General features: G+C 37.1%; 1 protein-coding gene across 11 annotated transcripts in view; it reads left to right on the top strand.

Annotated features, from left to right (window-relative positions):
• The first annotated feature begins 6,282 nt into the window (after positions 1-6,282).
• The window catches only part of TFG (trafficking from ER to golgi regulator), a 31,783-nt gene continuing 10,283 nt past the window's right edge, over positions 6,283-27,782 (top strand). Inside the window, exons 1-8 of one of the 11 annotated variants that reach the window (XM_027582003.2) lie at positions 6,285-6,532; positions 7,864-7,994; positions 8,282-8,355; positions 10,337-10,563; positions 13,335-13,418; positions 19,189-19,335; positions 23,451-23,618; positions 27,020-27,160. In XM_027582003.2, coding sequence (XP_027437804.1) covers positions 10,380-10,563; positions 13,335-13,418; positions 19,189-19,335; positions 23,451-23,618; positions 27,020-27,160 — 724 coding nt within the window. In that variant the 5' untranslated portion in view covers positions 6,285-6,532; positions 7,864-7,994; positions 8,282-8,355; positions 10,337-10,379. Of the gene's footprint in view, positions 6,533-7,863; positions 7,995-8,281; positions 8,356-10,336; positions 10,564-13,334; positions 13,419-19,188; positions 19,336-23,450; positions 23,619-27,019; positions 27,161-27,782 lie in introns of all 11 variants that reach the window. The other 10 variants (XM_027582002.2, XM_027582008.2, XM_027582006.2 and 7 more) reach the window with 10 other exon arrangements.

The following is a 27,782-nucleotide window of genomic DNA, read 5'->3' as shown; positions in this document are numbered from 1 at the left end:
GTGGTCCCAGCTACAAGCTATGTGACTCAAGGCAATACGTGCCTCTCAGGGTAGAAGCCCAAGGCTCTACATTTTTAAAGGTATGGTTAGGACTAGGTGAACTCTAAAGTCCCCACCAGCTCTAAAATTTTGTGACCCTGCATGCAGGCTGAAATTATTTTTAAATTAACTTAAAAATATTTTCCCATCTAGGTATTGCATGAATATATTTTTCTCAAAAAAAGGAAATAAAATATAGCACGCCGGATAGAGCCAAAGTGCCCTTTGACTAATTTCTGTCAAACCCAGGCCCCTGTTCTCTTCCTTCCCTGTCTCTTCACACTTAACCACTGTAATAAGTTTGGTGTGTACCTTCCAGGTTTCGAGAAATATGTATACATAAAATTATATACCCACAGAAATTCATAGTCTCGTGCTTCTTTTTCTTTTTTTTTTTTTTTATATAAATGGTTTAGGGAACTAATTCAGTAGTCCCCAAGACCACCCCAAGTTTCAGTGATTCAGCAGGAGCACTCACAGGATTCAGCATAGAATTGTATTCATGGCTCTGATTTATTATAGCAGAACACTATATAGTGAAATTAGCAAAGAGAAAAGTCACATGGGCTGAAATCAGGAGGACATCAGGTACAAGCTCCCAAAAGATCTCTTCCAGTGCAATCACATGGCATGTGTTTAATTCCTCCACAGTGATTTGGGACAACACTTGTGAAATGTTGAGACTCAGTGCCCAGGGTGTTTATTCGGAGCTGGTCACAAAGGCACCCTCTGACTGGCATAGCCCCAAATTCCAGACTCCCAGAAAGCAAGCAGGTGTTCAACATAAACCACATTGGTTGTACAGTTTAGGTTCAGTGCACCATTCTTATCAAAGAATAGTGGGACTGCTCCTGAAATCCAAGTTCCTAGACACTAGTCATAGGCCAACCTTACAAGCTGTTCTTTCTAAGGATAGCAGTTTCAGTTAGTACGTTAACTCTTTCCTGCACAGTAACATAACTTTCTGAAACTTGCTCTTTTCGTTTAATGTTTTTGAGATCTAACTGTACGTGTATATTTCTTTTTATTGCTGTATAGTCTTTTATCTGAAAATAACACAGTAGGGGATATCTGTGTTCTCACGTGCAAGGGTTTCTCTGTTACCCTAGAAATAGAATTGCTGGGTCATATAGGGTTGGCTATTCTGGATGTTGATAAATGTTACCATACCACTCTTTAAATAGTTTGTATCAATTTATGCCCCCACAACAAAGGGTGAATGTCTATGTTGCTATACCGTATTCTCTAAAGTGTTATGAAACTTCTTTTAATCGAACTAATATGTGAAAATTGGCATCTCATTGTTGTATTTTGCACCTTTTATAGTAAGTGGGTTTTTATTGAAATGACTTTTTAAAAATGCCCTGTTTAATTATACATTTATATGGAGGGACTGAAAGCAAGATTGTTGGCATAAATGTTAGATTAGAGATGTGAGAGCCTCTCAGCACCCAGACTATGGGTATTTGACAATGCATGATTTCTGGAATCTGACATCTGGGTTTCTTAATGGAGCTGAAAAAAAACAAAAACAAAAACAAAAAACCTACTCTTTGTCAAATGAAAAGTTGTGAGATCTCCTTGTAGGTCTTGAGGCATTAGTCTTTCAACCAAAGCTCTGACAGAATGCACAGATGTAACTCAGCTCTGTCTCCGGGAGACATAAATGAAGAAAAGTGAACACTTCCAAATTTCTCAGAGATAAAATCCTATACTGCTAGGGAGCTAGGAACTCACCAGTGATGGCTGCTCTGTGTTTCTGGAAGCTTACCCCTTAGAATGATGGGGAACTTAGTATTCTTTTATTCAATAATATACATTGAATACCTAGGAGGTGCCAGCCTCTAGATATATAAAATCTAGGAAGAACTGCCTACAAGGAAGCAATTTCTCTAAATAGGGGTTGGATATAGAACCCCATGATAAGGACAAACATTTTAAGGTCTCACTGGATTATGCAGCTGGTAGGACAGACTAAAGTATTTTCCTTAGCTAGTGCTAAGAATGATTCCCTCAAAGTTACAGAGTAAAAATATCATTCTTTTCTCCTTCATCATCTCTGCATGGAGTGGTAGCTTCATTTGTGCACACAAACAGATCTTTATGTTTGGTCAATGGAAGGGAGGCTGACCTGACCAATTGGCTCCCATTTGGTCGTCATGAGTCTTCCCTTCTGTTTGGAGTCCTTTATTTAGCAAATGCTGCTACAACACAGCTGATTCTCAGGGAGGGACCGAACTTCTCTTTTGAAATTCTCACCCAAGGAGGAACTTATATCCTTTCTTTTGTTCCCCTGAGGGTAGCAGAGATGACTGAAACTTTCAAAATGATTTGTACTACTAAAGGACAACATGATGAAACACAGGCTTTATCCAACTTGCTTCAAGGCTCATTGTCTCTGTCCCATTTCCCGTCCAGTCTGAGAATCTACCTTTTTCATTCGTGGGATTTTCCCTTCTCATTGAAGCATTCTAGCCACAGACTTTCAGGGAGAAAGAGAAGGTGGTATGTAAGTGAGTGGACTCTCAAAACCACGGTTCAAATCTAACCCTTCTTCAGAAGTCCATGAACAAGGAAAGTAACCTTTGAACTAGTGCCTCAATTCTCCCCTTGCTACAGGTGGGTCAAAGGTATTTCCTTACACTGCTTTGCCTTTCTTCACGTTTCCAGCATTTCTGATTCAAGACTATTCTTGGTATTCTTTTAAGACCAGATTCATCTGCACAGCTGAGCATGAAATTCAATTTTCTGACTCAGAACCTTTCTAAACTCTCCACTAAAAAAGGGGGTAAGATGTTTTCTAATAGCATTTTAAAGGTGTAAATACTTATAGAATCCCTAGAACAATATTCTTAATGTTTTGATTAATGCCTATACCAATAAATGTGACCATAAGTGTTTAAAACATGATAATTATATGATAACTTAGCCTTTTTGGCTTCACTAATGAAAGGCAGCAGTGACTAAAATCAGTGTCTACACATACAGTGGGAGAAGCCATGTTCTTGGTAAATGTGGTAACTAGTTCAATTCAGGTTATCATTCCCTGGCCAGTTATCACCTGCATTTATTGGGAGCCTAAGTACAGAGAACTGTATCATCAGGAACTGTGGTAACAGTAATAACTATTTCACTGACTCAACAGTTACTCATCGAGTGCCTCTTATTCACTCAGGCAATCAATGCCAGATACTGGGAAGGATAGAGAGAATATAATCAACAACCTTCAAGTTGGGGGGAGGCAGGGATGGTGGTGAACAATATACTCAAAGGCAGAATTATAAGTAAGGATACAGAACAATCACGTGAGATTTCAAAAGGGACCAAAAGTCTAACTGTCAAATGTTTGGTACAAAAAGTCAGGGTTATAATGTAATCTTTATGGTCTTCAATAAGACCACAAAAAGATACCATTTACACTCCCTCCCCCCCAAAAAGTCTTCGTCATACCAAGAGTTGGCATTATTTATACAACTAAATATTTGCATAATCTACTATTCAATAATCCATGTAACAAGAGATACTCTTGTACAAGAAACACACTAAAGGATGTTTATGGAGGCACACAGCAGAAACTGGAAACAATCTAAATACATTTTGATAGAACAGATTTTAAAAATTGGTGGTATACTCTCCCAAAGGAATATTATTCAGCAATGAAAATAAACGAATTCCAGCTACATGTAGCAATATGGATATCTTAGTAACATAACATTTAGTGCAAAAATTGTTCCAGAAAACCACAGAGATGATACTCTACATAATGCCTATAAAAGGTAAAACTGACAACACATCCCATAGGCATATATATACATATACATATATATGTATATGGTTAAACTATATAGAAGATTTAAAAACAAACAAAGCAATGTTTAAAAATTCAGGAGAGAGGCACAGGGACCACCTCCGGGAGAAGCACACAGGGCGACATAATTTATTGGTAATTTTTTTTAGAAAATTTTATTTATTTATTTGAAAGAGCGAAAGAGGGAACACAAGCAGCAGGGCAGGGGGAGAGGGAGAAGCGGGCTTCCCACTGAGCAGGGAGCTCGATGTGGGGCTTGATCCCAGGACCCTGGGATCATGACCTGAGCCGAAGGCAGATGCTTAACAACTGAGCTACCCAGGTGCCCCTTTATTGGTAATGTTTTAATACTTGGGTTAGGTAATGAGTTCCAGCTGTTCATTATGCTCTTATTTTTAAAAATGTAATTGTTCTATAGGATCAGGAAGAGGAAAGGTTACTGAAGTATTGTGGACAATTTAGTATTAAGCTGAAACAAGAAAATGAACAGGATATGGTTTTGGTTATTAAGGTGTTTATAACTTAAAGGGGCAATTTGACACACTCAACTGATAATTTTGTGTGCTTCTCTAAACCTGCTCTATGACATAAATAAACTCAAATGTCCTTGATTTCATGCTTAATCACATTGTAGGCCTGCATCCGGGATAGCAGGAGGTGAAATCCTTCATAAAGTTCATCATTAAAAATTTAAAAAATGTGTATTTCTGGAGAATCTTGGCTAAATGCTTTAATGTTGCATACACATCCTTCTTGCCTCATGTCACCCGAGTCTCTGATCTGGCTTCCAAATGATGCTTTACTCTCTCATTTCTCACTTCTTGCCTTGTGCAGATCCTACTGTTGCTTTGACCTGAGGAAACATCACTACCTCATCTCTCAATTTCCACAGTGGTAGCTGGGAATAGGTTTTAACATTTAAAAAGATTTCTAATTGTTTGGGGATGAAGCATGAAATAACTATAAAGAACCTCAAGCTGCTTTCAGAGTCCAAATGCACCAACCCCTCCACAAGACCACACTATGGGTGCCTCTTTTCCTAGCTTCTAGCTGGTCCCAGTGCAACAAGGATCGGTGTATTTCTCCTCAATGGCAGGACTCAAGTGAGTACCTCTTTCCTGGGAGCCTAAAGAGAGGAAATTGTTTCCCCTTATTCCAGGATAAAGTTCATCTCCTTATCTCCTGCCCCAGGATCTATCCTCCTTTTAGGAAAATTGACAGTGGTATAATTCACTTCCTTCAGGAATATTTTACCTCTGTTCATATTTGTGTGGTTTTACCCAATCTCAAACCATCTCAATGACATTAGAATATTATTACTGGACAGTTGTGCATTTCCCCAAATCTGGATTACTCAGTTCTAAATAACAAGTAATGAAGAACAGTCTTGGAGGAAGTCAGGAACTTTTTTTCACTCCTTTATTCCTCTGCTCCTCAATCTCTGCAAAAAATTGATCAAAGAGCAATACACGCAGTGTTGGAAAATACAATTCAGAGGCAAAAAGCATTCTAAAGTCACATATTTCACTCTCAAACGGAATTTTTCAGACTTCTACCTGCAGAAAGATCACACTATTTACAGTACTAAAAGAACATACCTTCTCACCCTGAATTCACCTTACCCCAGGTCCTTCAGGAATATCTGGTGAACTGGGGACCACGTGAGTTCGACTTGCATTTTGCTTAGTCTCCGCCATTTAAGGCAAAAGTTGCTTGCAACTTTTTAAAATAGCACTCCCTCATCCCTAGATTTCAACACTTCCCTCCACAAAATGTTGAGTTCAGTCTGAGCCAGGGCATTTATTACATAAAAACGCTTATTTAAAACCAATGCTTTAGGTAAGAGAGAAGGAAAGAGTATATAGGGCAACGCTACCTTATCCCCCAAAAAGCCTTCCGGAATTTAGTAGCCTTTTCCTTTTACACACTCTCAGGTTCGTCCTGTCTCATAAACGCTATTAGGAACTCCTTGCTCACAAACTGATCCATCCCCATTCCCAGCACAGTGCTTGGAAGAAGCGTAGGCTCCCAATAATGAATGAATGAGTTTGTGGAAGGAAGGCGGGAAAAAAGGATTCGTTTCTTTGAGACACGGCTAGGAGAATTACAATGGTCGCAAAACACCCAAAATTGGACAAATGCCCACTTTCGACCGGCTCTCAAGAGTCCACAGCAGCAAACCACGCCCCGCCCACGGGCGACAGACACAAATCGCAAGCTTTCAGGAAAACCGGAAGTGCCTGGTCACGCCTTGCGCATGCGTGCATCCGTTCGGCTCACACTGCTACACTCCGTCATCCAGTGAGAAAGCAGAGACTTCGGCCCACGCAGGCCCGGGCACAGTCAGCCCCGTGCCCTTGCCGCTGCGCATGCGTCGTGGGTTGGCCTCCCGCTGTGAGGCGGAGCGAAAGGACAGATTTTTTTTTTTTTCTTGTTCCCGCCCCTCTTCTTCCCCCACCTGCCACGTACTGGCCCCGAGATCTCGCTAGGCTTGGTGGGTCCGTGCGATTGGCCGGGGCCCGCGCGAGCTTACTAGCGAGGTGCGGCAGCGCCGGCGGAGGGCACCGGAGTGGGCCGTGACCGCAGCCACCCCACGACGCCCCGGAGCCAGCCCGGCGTCGGCCTCGCACCGGTCAGGTCAGCGGAGATCCGCGGGGAGGCGGCCGCGGCAGCCTCGGCAAGCCGGTATGGCGGCTGGGGACGGGGGCGCGGCCGCTCTCTCGACAAGGCGGGCCGGCAGACGAGGAAGCGCTGGGAGGGCCTCGTTCGAACCGGCGGGTACCGGGCGGGGGGCCGTGGGAAGGGACTGGGGCCCGGGAGGGCCGTCGAGGGGGAAAGGGAAGCTGTGGAGGGGGAGGGGATGGGAGTCCCGCAGGCCACGGTGGCAGGGAGGGGGGTCTCTTGGGGTTGTTTGGGCCAGCAAGTGCTCTCTCCGAGTGCCTGGCTCCATGGGGTTGGACTGCCAGATGGAGAGGAGAGGAGAGGTGCTTTGTGAGGCCTGGGGGGGTCGAGCACTTAGCCCCCCAGAGGGGCTTGAAAGGTGAGAAGGTTGAAGAATAGCGCCTATGGGAATAAGTTTATTGGGGTCACCTAAGAGGAACCTTGTTCCTTAGCTCTGTCAGGGCTTAAGCGCCGTCTGGAGGCCCAACCCAGTTTTATAGTGATGATGATAGCGAACTTTGTTTACTTTACTATGAACCGTACTAAGTATTTTAGGTGCATAATATCATTTACTCATCACAAAGATCCTTTAAGTTTAGATACTCTTATTTTGCATATGATGAAAGTGAGGCTTGGAGAGGTACTTGCCTAAGGTCACAGGGCTGGTAGTGGGAATCTTCCATCTTACTAGTCAGGCAGGATTTATGACTCCTTTGATTCTTTGGAATAATCAAGGGTTGATTTTGCTTGAATTTCTTAAAATTGCTACGCTGTGAAGGTGCCTAAGCAGGCCCCTCTGAATTCGTGCGGGACTTTACCCACAGGGTTAGTGGAACTGGAGGTTTGGCCACTGAACCTAGATTCTGGTTCCGGAGACAGGCTTTTTATGTGCCTCTGGGCATGTCGCTTTATTCTTCAGTGCTAAAAACAGTGTTCCTGTTGGAGGGTTTGGTAAATTAGTGGCTGTGTCATTTCTGGACTTCAGAGGGAGTGGGATATGGACAAGATGGGAGAAGAAAATGCTCTAAGGATCTCCCCAGCAGTCCTGGCAACTAGTAGTTCATACCAGTCTCTACCTGGTGACTGGAGTTAGAGAAAAAGGGGACCTGAATTCTGTTACATAAGAAAATGTGGGAATGGGATTTCTCCAGGAAAGGAAATTTTGTGGTGTCCTTAGTTTTGTGATGATTGCGTGCATGTCTTGAGGAGATGTCTCTACAAACTGGGGACAGCCTTCTCAAAGAAGCCCTGGTTTCTGGCCACAGGGAGTTTACAGTGCATGGGAAACACCAAGGAACAAGTGAATTTGCAGGCAAATGTGGCAGATTCAAAGTAAAACAGACTAATGTTTTCAGATCCATTGGAACTGAGCAGTGAACAGTCCTCCCACAATCAAAAGGACGTACTATTCATTACATCTGATGTTGGAAATTTCTCTTAATTAGGAGTGTGTTTGTTGGGGATCACTTCTGGCTACATAAAAAAGGTACAATGTGAAGGTCTGACTTAGAAACTGACCCTAACAGTACAGCTTTCTTCTCCCAGTCCCTTATCAGAACTTTATTATTTCTCATTCATCTTTTGTTCAGGGAACAAAAACAAGTCTTTAAATACCTACTATATGCCAGGCACTATTCTAGGTGCTTTTAAGAGTAGATAATAACATCTTGCTGAAGCTAAGCTGTGGTCCTTAACTATGTTATTGCTGGTTTACACATCCTGTGGGTAGGAGGAATAACATATTGATTTACTGAAGTTCTTTATTTCTTTCAGACTGGAAGGTAAACAAGGTGGAATCTTTACCATTTTGTTGAAGTGATTATACTTCAGAGCTTGGCGCATAGTAGGTATTAAGTAAATGTTTTCTGAATGAAGAGGGTAGTTTGGCTAACAGGTGAAGAGGTTTTATGGAGGTTTCAGTTAATCACAGTGTTCATGAGAAGTCCATTGTGAGCATTGGCAGGTAAAAAACTTCTATTTTACTTTAAGACAAGCTTAACATCGCTGTGTAGGAACACAATCCACTTTGCTCTGAACTGACCTTAGAGTGTTAGATATAGTATTTAATGCCCCATTTTAAAATATATTATTACCAAAGCTCTGAAATACAAGTATTAAAAAAAAAGGAAGAGTAGAAAGAAGCAAGGGGAAGGACAAATTGTGGAGGGTATTTAATATTAGGCTAAAGGGAGCTTGAATTTCATCCTGCTGAAAAAGGGAAAATCTGAGGATATAGGCCTTCGGGTTTGACTTTGGATCCTCACTAAATGTCAAAATTTTTAAAAATATGTTATAACAACTGGGAAGTTTATTTCCAAGCTATCAGTATGTGATTTGTGGGTCAGTGCATCATGGAAAAAGAGTATACTTTTCTAAGATAAAAAGGAAAGAAAAATATTATTAATAAATGTAATCTCTTCAAAATAATGGCAAGGAGGACTAGAGACATTCATTTAAGGAATAGTTAGAAGGACATAAATATGGAATCTAATCTTATACACCCACTAAGGTTTGGGGAGGGGTGAGTTACAGAATATTAAGAGACAATAGTGCGCAGTCTTACTAGAAAGCTCAGGAGGCTGTCACTCATTTGCCTTTTCTCCTTAAGTTCCCCAAATAGGAAAACTAGGGAAAATATTAGTGTAGTCTTTTTTACTTTAGAGAGAAAAATGTGAGACTCTATTTTAGTGTTCACACATGCTTTTCAGGGTTGTCATTTAGTTATAGGCTAATAGAGTGTGGAAGCCAGTATTTATTTGTCCTTCATGTAACAAAATTGAATGACTACCATGTGCTAGGTACAGTTCTAGACTCAGGAATACAGTGAACAAAACCATTTACTTTTTTATTTTTTAGTAGGAAAGGCAATACAAAATTAATAAATTCTTAATGTCTGGTAGTGATAAGTGCTTTGAAGAAAATAGAAGCAGGGTAAGAAAGTGAAAGAGGATCCATTTTAGTTTAGGTGGTCAGGACAAACCTCTGAGAAGTAAACATTTGATCAGAGATCTGAATCATATGGGAGTTGTGAAAAAGGCTCATGACAAAGGGAACAGCAAGTGCAAAGCCTTGAGTTGAGAAGGATAACTTAAAAGTATGGGTGCAGCAGTGTAACCGGGGAGAAAAGTAGGAAATGAGGTGAAATACTTGCCTAGGGGCCAGAGGCCAGATCCTGACCTTGTAGTTCTGTCCTTTACTAAAAGTGAGCTGTGACTCTATTGGGAGATTTTAAGCAGAGTGACATTAGATTTTATTTTAACAGGATAACCCTGATGTTATCAGAGTGGATTAAAAGTAGGCAAAGGTAAAAAAGCAGGCAGACCAGTTAGGAGTCTTTTGCAGTAATGCAGGCGAGAAATGATAGTGGCTTGGATCAAGTTGGTAGAGGTAAAGGTACTGAAGGGATTGGAATATAGAGATATTTTAAAAGTAGTGGCAACTAGATTTTTGGCTATTTGATGGACTTTTTTTTTTTAAAAATCATGAATAGCTAGAAGGAAGAAATTGTTACTGAGATAGAGACTACAGGAGAAGCAGATTTTGCAGGGAAGATCAGGAGTTTGTTTTTGGACATCTTAAGTTAGAAATCTAAATGGTAATGTCAGATAAGCAGTTAGGTATGTGGGTAAAATAATAATAGGCAAAAACAATAAAACTTGTTTTTTTAGGCACATAATAGAGTTATCTCTGGACCGTTTTAACCTGGTAACGTTCGAACGGTGACTCTATTTTGAAGGGCAGAATTTCTTAGATTCTAATAGTAGTGTTGCTTTTCAGCTTTTAAGAGAAGTTTGTATAGCTGTTTAATCATCAAAACGATTTTATCAGTCTTTCCGTAGAGTTGTATGTACAGAACATCCTGGAGTCCACCATGAATGGACAGTTGGACCTAAGTGGGAAGCTAATCATCAAAGCTCAACTTGGGGAGGATATTCGACGAATTCCAATTCATAATGAAGATATTACTTACGATGAATTAGTGCTAATGATGCAGCGAGTTTTCAGAGGAAAACTCCTGAGTAATGATGAAGTTACAATAAAGTATAAAGATGAAGGTAAGATTGTTTCTAAAATTAGTCATTAGAAGTCTAGGTATGTGGGGGTTTTTTTTCCCTATCTTTTATTGAACTATCTCAATAAAAATTTTCTTCCCTTCTGTAGTAATTGAGTACCACTTAACTTAATTGGATGTTTATGTAGTTAATTATAATTCTTTTATAAGTTAAATAGATAAGTGATTTATTATTAGAAATGGGGTTTTAAGTGATAGAACTTTCATATATATTTTTACAAGCATTTTTTTTTTCTTTTTTGCTCATGCAATTCTGGTTTCCTTTTTGCTTTTAAAACCAAACTTTAACTCATCAGTAGGTATTGAATGAAAAAGATTTTCATGACCCACTAAGTGTGGGAAAGCTGGTTGAAACAGAAATGTGTTTCTTTACTGCAGGAATTTTCAGAACATATAATATGCTGACGTACATTGTCAGTTTATGGTATGCAATGTCCCTAGACTCATCTTAACCACAAAACCATTTTTATGGTAATGGATTTTACATGACAAATGTTGCATGAAACACACAGAATTTTAATAGGAGATTATCTTTATTTCATTTTCTTTAAACCTGTTTTCTTTATAAACACCTTTACTGAAATTGTGCTTTAGGTGGTTACTAGTTTCTTTCTTACCACTGAATTTATTTTCAGTCTGTTTCACCTCGATCTCAGTACTTGGCACTGCTACCCATACCATCTTTTTAAAAGTACTCTTATCCCTTAACATCTCTGCCACTGCTGCCCTAGTTTTCTTATCACTTACAGCTGCTTCCCTGTGTCTCTCTGTGCTGGCTTAAAGTAATACCAGCTGTTGATAATAGAAATGTTAAAATTTCAGTGGTTTAACACTCAAGGAATCATTTAGAGACCCAGGTTGCCAGAAGCTCTCTAGTGTTCAGCACATGGCTTACAAGCTCACCTTGAGCATTAACATCCAGCAGGCAGATGGAGGAAGACAAAGTGTAGAGGATTACATGGGGGATTGTAGTCTCTCGGCCTTAAGGTAATGTATATCATTTCTGCTCACATCACATTGGCCAGACCCTAGTCACATGGCTCTGCTGAGAGGTCAGTGGCTTTGGGTATGTCTCTGGTTGGCCCACTTTCCAACAACCTACACTGTGGAAGGAGAGTATAAATCACTGAGGATCAGCTAAACTGGCCATTTAGCTGCAGGTATAATTCTTTTTTTATAAAGTATGATCAAACGGTACCCAAAACTCATTTTTAGTTAACCTGTTTTAAAGGATGGAAAAGGAGAGCAATTTCTTCCTCTTCTCTTCCCTAGTATAATCTCATCTACTTAAAATACATTGGCTTTCACTTCTGACTTCCAAATGTGTGTCTTAATTTACCTCAAACTTGGTATAACTTAAACTGACCTCATTATTTATCTGGCTTTCTCTTAACTCCCTTATTTTTGTTTAGGGCAAAGGTTGGCAAACTTTGCTTTAAAAGATCAGATAATATCTTAGCACTGTGGGTCATTGAAGGCCTCTATTTTTCTTTAAAACCTTTTAAAAAATGTAAAAACCATGCTTGGTTCACAGTCCTATAAACAAGGATTTTGACCATTGTTCTCAGTTTATGGACCCCTCGCTGAGGGTGTTCTCATTGTTGAAAGTTTGTCGTCCATCCACATCCAGTTACCACATTGAATTTCTTTTTCCATGGTGTTTCTAAGTGTTTTGAATTGCACAGATTTGTGTTCCATAGACTGTTGGGTACTAGGGTGGAGGACTGGCTTAGGTAAAGTTTTTGCTATATATATTCTAGTTCTGTTGTGAAATTCAGAAAATAAAAAAGGTAGTTAGAGAAGGTTTCCTTTTACATATATACTTTATTAAAAATAATGTTTAGAATTCCTGAAGTTGAACATTAGATATGTTCTAAGAAGTGGGTCTGGTTATAAAGATCTAAAAACAATGGTAAAATTCTCAGTTATGGCTTTTGTTGCCACCTTTGTTCAAAATAAATCTGTCTAATCAGTGTTAAAATTGGTGTAGCAGAGCAGCCTGGGAGCAGCCTCCCCAGGACAGAACTGTCATCCTCACGCCCCGAGCCCACCTGTGTCTGTGAAGATACCTGGCAGAGGCCCCTGATCAACTCCTTGCATGTGGCTGCTTTTCTGTTCTTGTTCTCTCTAGAGAACATTTTCCCCCTAGCCTTTGAAAGCTTTTGAAACAGGCAGCTGATTATAATATTCTTTAACCTTGATCTAGGAGATTACAGAATCTTGTGTATATGAATATTTTTTCTAAGGAGAGTTAATAGTTTTCATCTTAGTATGAAAATGGTCAGTAATCCTTTTAGTTACTGTTATAATAGCTTCCCCTCCCTTTGTATCAGTGGTGTTTTACCGTACTTAGGATTAAAATTTGAATCTTGAGAATCTGTATTTCTTTAACTTTTGATAAATATATTTAAATTTTTTGGAATGGAAAGATTTTAGTCTAAACCAGTAATTTATTATATTGCTACCATGAATATCCTGGTGACTTGTTAAAGGTCACTTAATACAGCAGTCTTAGTCATGTTTTGGTTCTTCTTATGAGAATATGACAAATAACCTTGATATAAAAGTGATAAGCAAAATTGATAGAGTATTCTTTTGAACAAATACATCTTTCCTAGATCCTTTAATGTTTGCCTAAAGTTTTTATGGGAGATTCTAATTATGCTCTGTGATCTACATTTAGATTTTAAGTTAATGTATATCCTGGTTTACTACTGACACACAAATCTGAAACTTCTTTTTTTTGAATTCCAGATGGAGATCTTATAACAATTTTTGATAGTTCTGACCTTTCTTTTGCAATTCAGTGTAGTAGAATACTGAAACTGACATTATTTGGTAAGTGGTAAACCTTCTAATAAATTTACTATATTGTCCATTGTATTTTTCTTGAAGACTTTTTAGCTTTTCTCCTTTTATTTTTTTAAAGATTTTATTTATTTGAGAGAGAGAGCACGAGTGGTGGGGAGGAGCCGAGGGAGAGGGAGAAGCAGACTCCCCTATGAGCAGGGAGCCCAATGTGGGGCACTGTCTCTGGACTCCAGGATCATGACCTGAGCTGAAGGCAGATGCTTAACTGGCTGAGCCACCCAGGCACCCAGCTTTACTCCTTTTAAAGACTCAGAATTAAGTAATAACTTTTTCAGCTATATCTGAAATTTTGAGTTATCAGGCCTAATTATATATATATATTTTTGAAGATTAATAGGAAGTAGGCATGTTTAAATTCTCCATCTGCTCAGTGCCTTATGTAGCAATGGATGCCACATATAGAAGTATTTCCAGGATTGGAAATAATTACAGGGTTAAAACTACTTTTATTAAATTTTAGTTTTAAGTTTATTCATTTTGTTAAGTTCTTAGTATATATAATTATCTTCTATAACATGTTTTTATTTCTCAGAGCTTAACATATAGGCCTCATACTGTAGACATTATTTTTTGAGGAGTACTTAAAGACTAAATTAGAGGTAGATTTGATAAAAAAATGAATATAAGCTTAAGTATAATCTTTAGATTTTGTTTTCTTATTGACATTAACAAATTTGTGAGGTGTAACTCTTAAGGGATAAAATAGAAATGATTACAGAGTTAAAGTGGTAGTATGATTATGTAAAAGATAAAACCTGGGCTTTTTTTCTGGATGTTTTGTTTAACATTTTTAAAAAGTTACATGGCACTGAACCTTACAGTTCCGTGAAACATGATGTTGGCCAGTTGGTTTAATTTGTATTTATTTCATGTCCATCTAGGAAGGATGAATGTGAATCAGATTTTAAAATGCTAATAACAAATAAAAACTGCTTAAAGTTTTTTTAGATAAAAGATACTGTTTTACAATAATTAATCTGAGATACTTAACCACTATTGCCCTGAAGGTTTGATAAACTGAAAACCTTCCTTCCAGAAATACTGAGGACAAGCTAGATCAACTATTACAAATGTATTTTTTGATATATATACCTGAACTTGCTCAGGAGAGTAAGAGAAATGTCCAGGGACCAAAAGATAGGTGAAATTAAAAACCAGGACTAGAAGGACCAAGGGCTGAGACTTGGTATACTTTTGGTGGTGATGGTCAAGGTTTTATTCTGCATAATCTAAGGACTAATGATCTGGTGTTTACATGGTAGAGACCTTGGGTCCTAGACCCTCAGTGAACTATACTCTAAAAAAGAATATTATAAAAGGAAAATACCTCTTCATTGATACAGGAAAAGTCAAGGAATTGATACAGGAAACTCTTGTACCCTGGGGCTGTTGGGTTTGTGAAGGCTTCTTTAAGGATTTATAACTGTGGCCCCTAGGTGGGCTGGGTTTAAGTTTAAACTATCTGCATAGTTTGGGAGCTTGCAAGCCCAGATACTACCATAAAAAAATGCTAAGAAACAGAGGCAGAAATCTCTTAGAAGGAGTGTGTTCTCAATCCAGGTCACAGGCTTCTCCTAGACAGAATCCTGTTGGTAAATTTAGAGTTCAAGTAAGACATGTGAAACAGTCCATGTAAGCAAGAAACAATGGCCACAACTAGTAGTAGGAGGAGACTTCTAAGAACTTTAGTTTATAGAAGTGTTCATCTATAAAATATGCACTAAAAGTTATTAGATATAAAAGAAAAAAGAAATGTAAGAATAAGGCACTATGAAAAAAGAAACAGATTTTAAAAACAAATCAAGGTAACTTTTGGAAATGAAAAATATTAAAATTAAATACAAAGTGGAAAGGTAGAACAACAGATTAGTCACAGTTGAAGAGAGAATTAGTGAACTGGAAGGTAAGCTAAAGAAATTACAGAATCAAGCACAAAAACAGAGATGAAGAATATGAGATAGAATTTGAGAATGAGAAAGTCCAGCCTATTTCCATTAAGACTTTAAAGAAGGAGATAATAGGGAATGGAAATATTTGAGGAGGTAATGGCTAAAGAAATTTTCAGAATTATATAAAAGAAATAAGCTACCAGATTCAGGAGGCACAGTGAGTCCTGAGCAGGATAAGTAAAAATTCCACTGGGCATGCTGTCTTGAAAGTGGGAAATATGTAAGGCAAAGAGATCTTAAAAAGTAGCCTGAGAGAATAAGAATGATCACCTACAAAGCAATTAGGGTAGACTTCTTCATAGTAATAATAGAAGCTAGAGATAGTAAAGTAACATATTCAGACTGTTCAGAAAAAAAATAACTGGGAAAGTACCTTTCTGTATTCTGCTAAGCTCGAGGAATAAGGGGAGATAAAAAACATTCTCCGGGCACTTGGGTGGCTCAGTTGGTTAAGTGTCTGACTCGATTTTGGCTCAGGTCATGAACTCAGGGTCATGAGATCAGCCCCTCATTGGGCTCTGTGCTGGGCGTGGAGCCTGCTTAAGATTCTCTCTCTCCCTCTCCCCTGCTTCTGCACCCCTTGTGTGGTCGCTGTCAAAAAAATAAAAATAAATAAAAATTTAAAAAATTTTTCAAATAAAGACTGAGATTTACCACTCATGGGCCCTGTTAAAAGAATTTTTTAAAAATAGTTCTTCCGCAAGAAGGAAATTGAGTCCAGAAGAATGGTGAAACATGCAAGAGATTGTGAGCAAATAAACTTGTTAACATGTACATTTAAATGAGCACTGATATAAAAAAATAGCTTTAGGAATATAAAAACAAGATGGGACAAAAATGCTGATTATATGCAAGACAGGAGGGGATGATAGGAATTAAAATATTTTAAAAACTTGTATTGTTTGGGAGGAGGATACTAATTAACTTTAGATTTTAAAAAATTGAAGTATACATGTCTGAAATGTAAGAGTGATTTGAAAAAGACTAGAAATAACCACTAGAGGGAAAAGGAGGAAACAGAGTACCTACGTGGTTCACTAGACGTTGAGGAAAAGAAGCAGAGAGAAAGTTTGATAAGTAGAAAGCACAAAGTACTAACTACAATACACATAAATGGACAAAATGTACATGTTAAAAGATAGCCTCTCCCTGGAGTTAAACAAAATCTAGTTACACGCTGATTATAACTGGGTGATGGACATTAAAGAGGGCATGTGCTTTTATGAGCGGTGGGTGTTATATGCAGTTGATGAATTACTGAACACTTCATCTGAAACTAATGCACTATATGTTGGCTAATTGAATTTAAATAAAAAAAAAGAGACGTAGTAAAATATTATGCAAAGTTTGAAAACGGCTAAAAAATATACTAGACAAACTCAAAGCTAGCTGGTAATACTAATAGAATGGACTCTAAGTGAAAAATTCATTAATAATAGTCACTTCATAATGATAAAAAGTATTCACTGGGAATATGTAACAATTCTGAACACTAATGCAACATAGCCTTAGATTTTCCCCTAAGGAAAAATAAATTCACAATCATGGGAGAGCTTTTAAGACTCTTCTTAGAAACTGGTAGATCAAGCAGGTTCCAAATTAGTAGGGATAGAGAAATTTTGAACAAATCAAATACTGGCTTGGTCTTACACATCTAGCAATCAGGAAGGAGTATAGTTTTTTGGAGTACATATGGGCATTTGTAAAAGTTGACCATATAGTGGTTTTTCCAACAAATTTCAATAAATATCGGAGAAGAGATATCCTAGAGGTTATATTCTCTGGCCTCATTAGAAACCACTGGACAAAAATAACACACATTATGGACTTCTTAAGATAAAAATACACTTTTAATTAACAAGTCAAAGAAGAAATTATAATGGGAATTAGAAGTAATTAGTTACGACTTTATATAACAACATTTTTAGAGTGTGCAAAGGTAAACTTGATTATTTGTAGCATTCAATACAAGGACAAATAACTTAGAAGGAAAAAATAATAAAGAGCAGAAGTGAGCTAGAAGTCAGGGAATTGATAGGATCAACAATTTTGAGAAGATACAAAGCAGCAAACCTCTATTAAGGTTAAAGTGAAGAAAGAAGAAGACACTAAGCAATGTGAGGGATGAAAAGGGGCATACCACAAATACATTGCAGTGAGGCAGAATGAACACCATGAACAATGGGATGTCTCAGGAAAAGTATTAGAAAGGATTTTTCATAGGCTTGTGTTTATGTTAGATAATTTTTGGATAAAATTCAAGGAAGTGGGACTTGCCCTAGATTGGATGCTGTTGGGAGGTGGGGATGGTCCTATGATTTGAGTATCTTACTAAGTCTTAGGCAGAAGGTGGAGGAATTAATTGAGGCTAAAGCTTCAGTTGGTAAAACAGCAGTAGTCACTCATTTTAGCCAGGGATGTTGGTCATTTTTGTGGTTTGGTCATTGTTCTTGTTTTGTCTGAGTTCTCACATGATTATGCAGTGGCTCTGTTTTTGTCTTCCTCTATCACACAGAGTGATCTTTCATTGTTGGTGTTGTTTGAAGTTGTTCATGTTGACCAAGAGAACACCACAGCTTACTTGTGAGTGCCAGCCAGGCCAGCTTCTGGCAGCACTAAGGCCTGTCTTACAGGACTAGGCCAGTTCCTGCTTGTCAGGAGCTGCTTTTCTCCTTTTTAGATAGAGAAAACCCAGTAGTACCCTAAAAAGTGAGTAATTAATTAATGTAGGTAGGAGATTGTATTGAACTTCCTCATAACTATATAGGGAGTGCGTAAAATAGGATCGTCTTCACAAAACTTATATCGATGGTTTGATATTTGCAACTTACCTAACAACTTACCTAACAAAAAACTTCCTGAGCCTTTATCTTCAAATGGATTTCCTTTTTTAATTTGTTTCCTTGGGAATTTGTATATATGTGTACCAGCAATGCAAAAAGCCTTTTAGTTGAGTTCAATTTTTGGACTCCTATCTTGAAGCTTGCACTCAGAGCCTTGTCGTACTTTTTTTTTTTTTTTTAAGTAACCTTAGTGATGATAGTCTTTGTTGCTGGATGAAGGATTTCTTTTATTTTTTTCCTTTTTTTATTTTTAAGTCAGCTGAAAGTCATTTCCACAAAATATTTAAATGAGGTAATGTTACCTTCATTAAAAAAAACCCAATGATTATTAAATAATCTCTGACTTTTTGTGGTTAATATACTGCTTTTGGAAGTAACTACTTTGAAGGACAGTGGTGATTTGGATTCATGAATTCTGCATTTTTTTTTTTAATAGGTTACTTTTTAGGTCAGTTATTTTAGGTGGCTGTTTTTTTCCTTTTTTAGGTCAAAAGGCAAGAGGGATAACAGCTGTCAGTCATGTTGCACATTTTAACACATGTATAGAATAAGGTATTTAGGTGTTTATAATACTACTTAAAGAATATAAAAGAATAGTGTGAAAAAATGAGCTTTTGAAGGTACATAGTTTCTGTTAAAAATACATTAAAACCTTAATTTAGTTTACTGTAGTTTATCCTAATAAAACTTTTTTTTAATCATTATGATCATGGGTCATAGATGTGCATCAACCAAGACTGAGGAATATTTATTTTTTCCAAAAAATAAATTATTAGTAATAAAGAATCCTTAAAAAGTTATTTAAATGACATCATTAGGTATCTTGTTTGATTTTGTTTCACTTTTTAAAGAAATCACATTTGTTTTTCCTTATTGCTGTTATTGTGTTGCTATATTATTTAAGAACATTGCCTAATTTTAAGCAAATTAATGCTTTTATTGCAGTTAATGGCCAACCAAGACCCCTTGAATCGAGTCAAGTGAAATATCTCCGTCGAGAGCTAATAGAACTGCGAAATAAAGTGAATCGCTTGTTGGATAGTTTGGAACCACCTGGAGAACCAGGACCTTCCACCAGTATTCCTGAAAATGGTAGACTGTGAATCCATTTTATTCTGCTTTTTCTTATGTCTTTTTAACAAAATTTATTAAGTTATTATTTTAATTCCAGTATAGTTTACAGTATTATATTAGTGTCTGGTGTACAATATAGTGATTCAGCAATTCCGTATATCACCCAGTGCTCATGAGACAAGTACACTCCTTAATCTCCATCACCTTAAGAATCTTTGTCTTGTCTTTTTTTTTTCCCCTTTGCTCATTTGTGTTCTTTCTTAAATTCCAAATATGAGTGAAATCATATGGTATTGTCACTTTGACTTTTTTTTGCCTAGCATTATAGTCTCTATATACTCATACCTTTTTGCAGATTTTTTTTTTTTTTTAACTTTTTAAGTAGGAGTAGGTTGGCACTCCTGTTGTTACCTTTTCTTATTCTTGTCTCTGCTAGTATTCAAACCTGCCGTCCTTTAGGATTACCAGGAAATTTTATTTTACCAGTTCCTGGATCTCATTATAGACCTATTAGAAGGCAGGGATCAGGAATCCCATTTTTAAAGTGCGCTTTGGTTGATTCTTTACAACTAGTCTTAAACCCCTGGATTTATGAATAGGTTAGTTTTCAAACCCCTTTGACTCTTTTGGACCCATTTCATTTTAATAATTAATGCACCTTAGGAATTGCAATTATTTCATGAGTTTTATGTGGCATATGAAGTAGTTTTAAATAAAATAATTTAAGATTACTACGTTCAAATGGTATATTGTAAAGTTTATCTTAAACACAATTTTTAATCATATGCAAAGAGAAACTTATTTTTTTTCCATTTTATAGATGACATGTACTGTTTATATTAAAGCAAGGTTTATTGACAAATTTGGAACTGATGTAAAGTTTTTGGACCAAATATATTTAACAGTGTAGACTGAGGTTTATGTATTAGGGCTTGAAAGTAGATTTTAAAAAAACTGCTTTCTTCAACTTTTTTTTTTTAAGATTTTATTTATTTGTCAGAGAGTGTGCACACAAGCAGGGAGAGGGGCAGGCAGAGGGAGAAGCAGGCTCCCCATGGAGCAAGGCACCTGGGTCGCAGGATGCTGGGATCTGAAGCTGAAGGCAGATACTTAACTGACTGAGCCACCCAGGTTTCCCAAGCTCTCTTCAATTTTTAATATTCTTAGATCTGGCACTTAAAAAACTTACATGGTTTCTTTCTTTTTTTTTTTTTTTTTTACACAATTTTTGTGTTTGCATTTAAATTACATGCTTAAAACCGTCTATATTATGAAATAGTAATCTTTTTATAGAGTTATCCAGACTATAACGGGCTTAATAGAAGATGATTTTGTGGGAGGAGCGTCTCGGTGGCTCAGTCGTTAAGCATCTGCCTTCGGCTCAGGTCATGATCCCAGGGTCCTGGGATCGAGCCTCTGCTCGGCGGGAAGCCTGCTTCTCCCTCTCCCTCTGCTGCTCCCCCTGCTTGTGTTCCCTCTCTTGCTGTGTCTCTCTCTGTCAAATAAATAAATAAAATCTTAAAAAAAAAAGATTTTGTAGGGAAGTGGCATTTTATAATCCCTTGCAGCCATTAGAGTCTCAGAAATTGTATTTTTGGCTCCATTTAAAGTTTGGAGTTTTCTTTCTTTAGTTTAGATATAGTGTAAATAAAACTGCATTTTCTTTAATTTGCCTCTTCCTCTCTTCCTCCAGCTATGTGGAATTTTATTAATAGTAGATTCTCAATAAATATTTGCTGATTAGTAATTTCTAGTTCCACCTCTGTATTTCAGAACATATTGGAGATTGGCTGAACTACTATAATAAGATCTAACTGGCCTTTTTAAGATGAAACTTTTTATATTTCAGGTCAAAGCAAATGGCCTGGCAAAAAGCTCCAACTTTAGGTCAAGAATCTGAAAAAAACTTTTGACCATTTTGTCAGAAGAATTCATAGATGCTGACACAACAATATTTGCTGATAATTTCAGGGGATTTAAGCATCTGTAGAATGTTACGAAAATTCAGCAAGTGTAGCCAGTACTGTGCAGAAATAACCTATAGTAGCCTGTGTTCTGCTATAAGGAATAGAATTACAAGCTTTCAGGTTTGGTGAAACAACCTTTCTGTTCTATTTCTTGCCACTATATTTACTACATCTCTTTATTAACCTTTTATTTTCATATGTTTTATTATTGACTTCTCACCGATGTTAATGTAGAAGATGTTAAAACTGGTTTCTTCTCTGCATCTTGGAAATTAAATCACATATTGTTTCTTTGTGTGGCCTCCCTTCTTGTCAGGTACCCTATCCCAGTTATCTAATGAGTTGAATAATACATTCTGTGCTTTAGTTTTACAGACGGTTGTAATTTATTTTTTGTTTCCTCTCCTGTACTTAGCAAGATCACTTACCTCTTGACCACCTGCCTTCTATGAAATTGCCTAAGCTTCTAAGCTTTTAGAACATATCCGGACTTAATAATCAGGAAAATAGCATAAAATAAACCAAAAATATCCTACACCAGAAACTGAAAGTCTAGTCTACAAAACAGTGTTGCCAGTCAGCTGTCAATACTCTTTAGAACAATATGGCTTGCCCTCACCCAGAAATATGTGGTTACCTATGTTCTTCAGTGGTCTACCTCTGCAGTCAATTCTTGGTTCTTGGACACTTGCTTCCTCTCTGAGGAACATGATATAGGCTATCTTGGATACTGGATTGACCTGTTGCAGTAGCTGTAGCAGCTAATGGGCTAGTAGGAGCAACTAGCAGGCTAGTGGGCATATAGTATTGTGTTTCCTGATGGATTTAGTTTGTAGTAAGTAGAAGGATGCACAGGTAGTGGAAGGTAGTAGTGTGAGAGGGAATAACTTACAAGATTGGTGTGATATGCTTTTGGGGTGTAGCCTTGGAATTAGGAATTAGGAAGAAAATTGGTGGGGAATATGAATACCTTATTTTAAAGGAGTACCTGTAGGAGTTTTCTTCCAAAAATGGAGGAAATATTAGTGTAATCAGAGGAATGATAGGGATGAATAGGAGCTGCAAGCCCATGTGTGCTTATATTCTATTTAGTACTTCCTGTTTTTCACAAGATACATTTTGTCTTGATCACAGAGATAATCTAATAACTGGGGTTTATTCTGTTACCAAGTAAATGTTCATTTACTTGGTAACAGAAAAAAGTAATTGTTAATTGAGTAAATGGTTAGCAGCATTCTTTTTTGTTTACTTATTTTGTTTTTGATATCTTTTTTTAATTTTTGTTAGCTTTTTGGTTTCAGGTTCCTATTTGTAAAATGTGGGTTATTTTTGAATCCCTTTTCTTTCACAGTGTAGTGGTAAAATGCCTGTTGAGTACTTTAGTATCCTTAGAAGAAAAGCATGGTTTTAAATTTACATGCTCATATTTAAAATTTTATTTTTCTATTTAAAAAAAATAATTCATTATGGAAAGATATACAAAAGTAGACATAGTACTCTAATGAATCTTGTGAACCCACCCCAATTTCAGTAATTATCAACTCATAGTATCATATCATCTAGACTCCCATACATTTCCACCCCTATTATTTTGAGCAAATCTCAGACGCATCATGATTTTCAACTGTAATAAAGTATTTTAAGGGAGACATAGCAAATTAAAAGGATGTGTTTCATGTATTAGTTGGTTTGAGATTTCTATGTAATTAATAATAAACAAATAGACAAGTAGAAATAAAACATAAGAGTTGATCTCGTAACTTCAGTTAAGCTTCTTTATCCTTTTGTAAAATGAAGCGTTAGTGTTCAGTAAATATCTGATTGTAGGCTATATGTCGGTCATGGGGCTCCAGAAAAGGGGGCAAAGTGTTTTTCTCTGTTAAGGAGCTCGTATTTTTTTTTTTCCTTATGTAATAATTCTTAGGGAAGGAGATAGACAAAACTTTTTTGAAAAAGTTGGTTTTTAAAATTTCTTTTTAATCCTTTTTTCTGATTTTAAAAAATCCAAGTATAAAGAGGAAAGTAGAATTAACAGTTATCCTGTGTTCAGAGATACTTCTGAACATTTCAGACTATATGCACATATATTTTTCCCTATTTTGTATTTTTTAGGCCTCACTAAGTATAGATAAAATGGAAACAAGTTTTTGTTTATTCCTCTCATAGATACTGTGGATGGTAGGGATGAAAAGCCTGCTGCTTCTGATTCTTCTGGAAAACAGTCTACTCAGGTTATGGCAGCAAGTATGTCAGCTTTTGATCCTTTAAAAAACCAAGATGAAATCAATAAAAATGTCATGTCAGCGTTTGGCTTAACAGATGATCAGGTTTCAGGTAAGTGAATTCCCCCCTCCCATCCTTCATTCCCTCTCTCCTTCCTTCCTTCTCCTTTCCTTCTTTAATAGAAGAATAACAGATACAGTGATGTGCACAAATCTTAAAGGTTCAGTTTAATAAATTTTTACTTTTGTATATACCTGTATAAAACACAAAGATCTAGATGATTTCCAGCACCTGGAAAGCTTTCTTAAGCACTCTTCCTGTCGTAGAACCCTACCCTATAAAGAATAACCACTGTTTGGTGTAGGTAAATTTTATCAAAAGTGGAATTCAGAAAGTTTATATTTTTTAAAAGAATCTGAACCATTTTATAATCTTATTTCAGATTTGTTGTAGGATTTAAATTATATTTGATGTCTTCTCTCTTTGGATGTTAAACTAGAGAAATTGAAATTTAAATGTAGATTTTTGGTTAAAGTGCTTTTGTGTGGAAACTGCTGTTGTATGAATGGTTTTAACCTTAAAACAGCACCTATACTATGATTTCTTCTTTTTACTTTTGGCTATCATTTCTTCAATATTTTTTTCTGCTTTCTCTCTCTTTGTATTCTAATTACACATACAGCTCTAGAATTTTCATTTGATTCTTTGTATAGTTTATTTTTTTCTTTTGAGATTCCTTACCTTTGCATTAAGACTGTATTTTCCTTTAACTCATTGATGCATTTTTAATTCTTTAAAAATACTTATAATTTTTAAAAATAAAAATATAATAGCTGCTCAGTGTTTGTCTGCTTCATCCAACATCTGGGCCTATTTGGAGTCCACTTTCTTTTGCCTGCCTTTTTACTCTGAGTGTGGGTCACATTTTCCTGTTTCTTTGCATATCTGATAATTTTTTATTGAAAACTGGACATTACAGTTAATGTGTTGTAGTGACTGGCTTTTTGTTAACTATTTCTCTGGCAAGGAGTTAACTTGTTTGGATTCAGACTATTCATTCTTTGTTCCCATGGAATATAGCAGCTAATATCTCTGCTCGGCCCTTTGAACTCTTGGTGCTGCTTTTTTTCCTGAGCCCTCTTACGTGTCTGCCTCTTAATTCTGTGGCCCACTGAGGATTTTAGGCAGAGCTTATACTTAGTTTTTAGGTCTCATTCCTTTGGTAGCTCTCTTAATGCAGGGATTTTCCCCTTCAGATTTCCAGCTAGTTGGCCAGCCATGAAGTTCACACTATGGCTTTCTTCTGTTGGGGCTGCAGAGGTCAGGGCTTGCAATTCTTAGCCACTGTAATTCCATTGGGGGTAAACTTTTCTGGTTTCTTGCTGATATTTGGTTGGCTTCCAGTGATTTCAAATAGTTGTTTTCTACTATTTTGTCCAGGGTTTTGGTTGTTACCTCTGACCATTTACTTTGCCATCATTCATAACTGGAAATATAGGATTCAGTCTATTGATTTTATTTTTCTTTGAGACTTCTATGGGACTATTCACTAAGGAGAATTGTGTGAAATTCTGGAAAGACAAATATGTGTATATGATGTATGTTCTTGGCAAACGAAGACATCACACAAGTGATACATCTGAAAAACCCTTTGTAGAGCAACTGAAATTTGAGTTAATAGTACAGCTTCTTCATATTTAAGACTTCAAGAAATGGCAGATAGAGGAGTCAATAGTTATATATAGGGGTCAGGCTTAAAATTTTGATTAGAATATAGTATATGCCACACCAGAATAACATGATTAATATGATTCACGTTATTTGAAGGCCATTTTTCTGTTAGCCTTGTATGTTGAAGAAAAACTGTACATATAGAAAATGCCAGGATACTTTGTAATTATTCAGGTCTGCTGTTGTGAAAGCTTGACTGCAATAGTGAATGTGGACATGGGAAGGAGGAATAGAATATTACAAAGATAGGATGGACAACATTAATAGGTTACATACAAGAGGAAGAGAGGGATCAAAATAACACTATTTTAGGTCAGTAACAGTGTCTTTTGTAGGAGAGTAGATGTATTTATCTACATTATGTAAATATCAGTAACATGAGCACTTGACCATTTTACTCTGGTAACCATCCATTTCTCTTTCATTACCACTATGTTATCCTAGTTTAGTTCTCATCAGTACCTGGACTACCATTTGGTCAGCTACAAAGTTGCCTAATAAGAGTGCTGAGTTCTGGGATGCACCAGTGCAGAGGATAGAGGTTTGCCCTCAGGGAACTTAGCTAGTAATAGCAAGTCCCTATGTGGAACTTTCTAAATGATTATCACTTTCATAAGCTCTTAGGATATAAGACTTTTATAAGTATTTGCTATAAGCTCTTGTTAACTCCTGATCCTTACAGTAACCTTAATGAAGTAGAAGTTATTTCTTTTGTACAGATGAGGAAACTGAGGCACAGAAGGAGATGAAGTAGTGTGTCCAGGATTAGAGAGCTACTAAGTGGCAACACTGGCATTTGAACCTAGGCAGTCTGGCTACATAATTTGTGCTTTTAAGCACTCTTCTGTATTGCCCAACAGAAAGAACTTAAAGGAGTAAACCTATCTATAGTTGTCTTTGGAGTGTCTTTTTTGACTGTCACAGGATTGGAACTGTAGCGAATTTTTTCCATTTACTTCTTCATTACTTTAGAAGAATTTGAGTGGCTCCAGGAATTTGAGAGGTAGTCTTTGAAAGGCAGACAAAAAGAAACAGAAAGGAGCCTGGCCCAGAGAGCTTGTATAACCTAAGAGGAAGATGGGAACTGTTCAGAAATGCAAAGTAGAAGTGGGTAAGGGTCATAATAAAAGTATACTTTATAGAAGTTCACAAATGGAAGAAAGGATTCATGGGTGAAGAAGCCTCACTGGAAATGTGGAGTAGTACCTGGGATTTAAAGAATATTATATTTAGATACATGAAAGTGGGACTGGAGGGAACAGTGATATATGCAGAGAGAAAAAATATTAGATACATTGTGGCACTAGGAAATAGGTTAGTTTCGGCTGAAGGGGGCTTGTGGGAGGAGGAATTGTGAGAAAATAATGTTTGGACCCTTGAACACCAAACTAGAGGGTTGAACTTGATTTATGGGCAGTGGAAACCCAATGAAGAATGAAATATTTTTGGTTGATCTACAACATAAATTAGATAGCATGAGGTAGAGGATAGTGGTATTGCAGAGATGAGTTTTGATTTTTGCAGGGGGAGGTTAGGACTTAGGAATATAACAGTGTACACTTTATAGGGAAGGATTTCCAGTCGTCGCTTTGGATTCTTAAGAGAGTGCTTGCAAAGGGAAAAATGAAGTAGACACATTCACTGTAAAAGACTGCTTTTGTGGTTATGCTTATTCTGTAGTATTTTTCATTTTTAGGATCTTTTTAAGCAGACTTACTAACTGAGCTTGCTGGGGAAAGGGCTTGTATTAGAGACTGAACTGACTTGTCATGACCATTTAGGGCCACCCAGTGCTCCTGCAGAAGACCGTTCAGGAACCCCCGACAGCATTGCTTCCTCCTCCTCTGCAGCTCATCCGCCAGGAGTTCAGCCACAGCAGCCCCCGTATACAGGAGCTCAGACACAAGCAGGTCAGAGTGAAGGTAAAATAGAAATAAGAGCACCTATTTGGGGAGGTAAATGTGCAGAGATGTTTATGGCAGCATTGTTGGTGATGGTAAAGAGCTTACATAAGCATTCATGCTATGAATACAGTTGCAGAAATTTTTGATCTGGTACGGTATGCTTTTGGGTTAGAAGTCAGGTATGCTTCTGATTATTGAAAAGAAAAAAAACGCTGAAAAAGTGCTTATGGGAATATAAATACATGGTAAAAGATCAGGAAGGATTCATATCAGTCACCAGTCAGTGGTAACCAGGGGGGCAGAGGTGACCCACTGAGGTGGCATTTCATTTTGCATTACACTTAAGGTGCCATTCTGTTTCCGTCTCCTTTCCCTTCTTGCATCTATGTATTATTTTTGTAATTGGAAAGATTTTTAAAATAGAGGTAAAGCATAACTTTAGTTTTTTGAAAGATAAATAGCCCTTTAAATTTTTGCGCAGTTAGCGGTATGTCTTTTGTGGAAAAAAGCAGTGTGTTTTAAATCAAACTTCTCTTCTCTAAATGATGTGTCCTTGGATGAACAATTTAATCTCTCTGGGTTTTGATATTCTGTCACTGTAAATTATGAAAATTGGACAAAACTAGTGGTTTTAAAAGAA

This window comes from Zalophus californianus, chromosome 1, assembly GCF_009762305.2.
Source record: "Zalophus californianus isolate mZalCal1 chromosome 1, mZalCal1.pri.v2, whole genome shotgun sequence".
NCBI classification, from domain to species: Eukaryota; Metazoa; Chordata; class Mammalia; order Carnivora; family Otariidae; genus Zalophus; species Zalophus californianus.
This window is presented reverse-complemented; position numbering and strand designations above follow the sequence as displayed.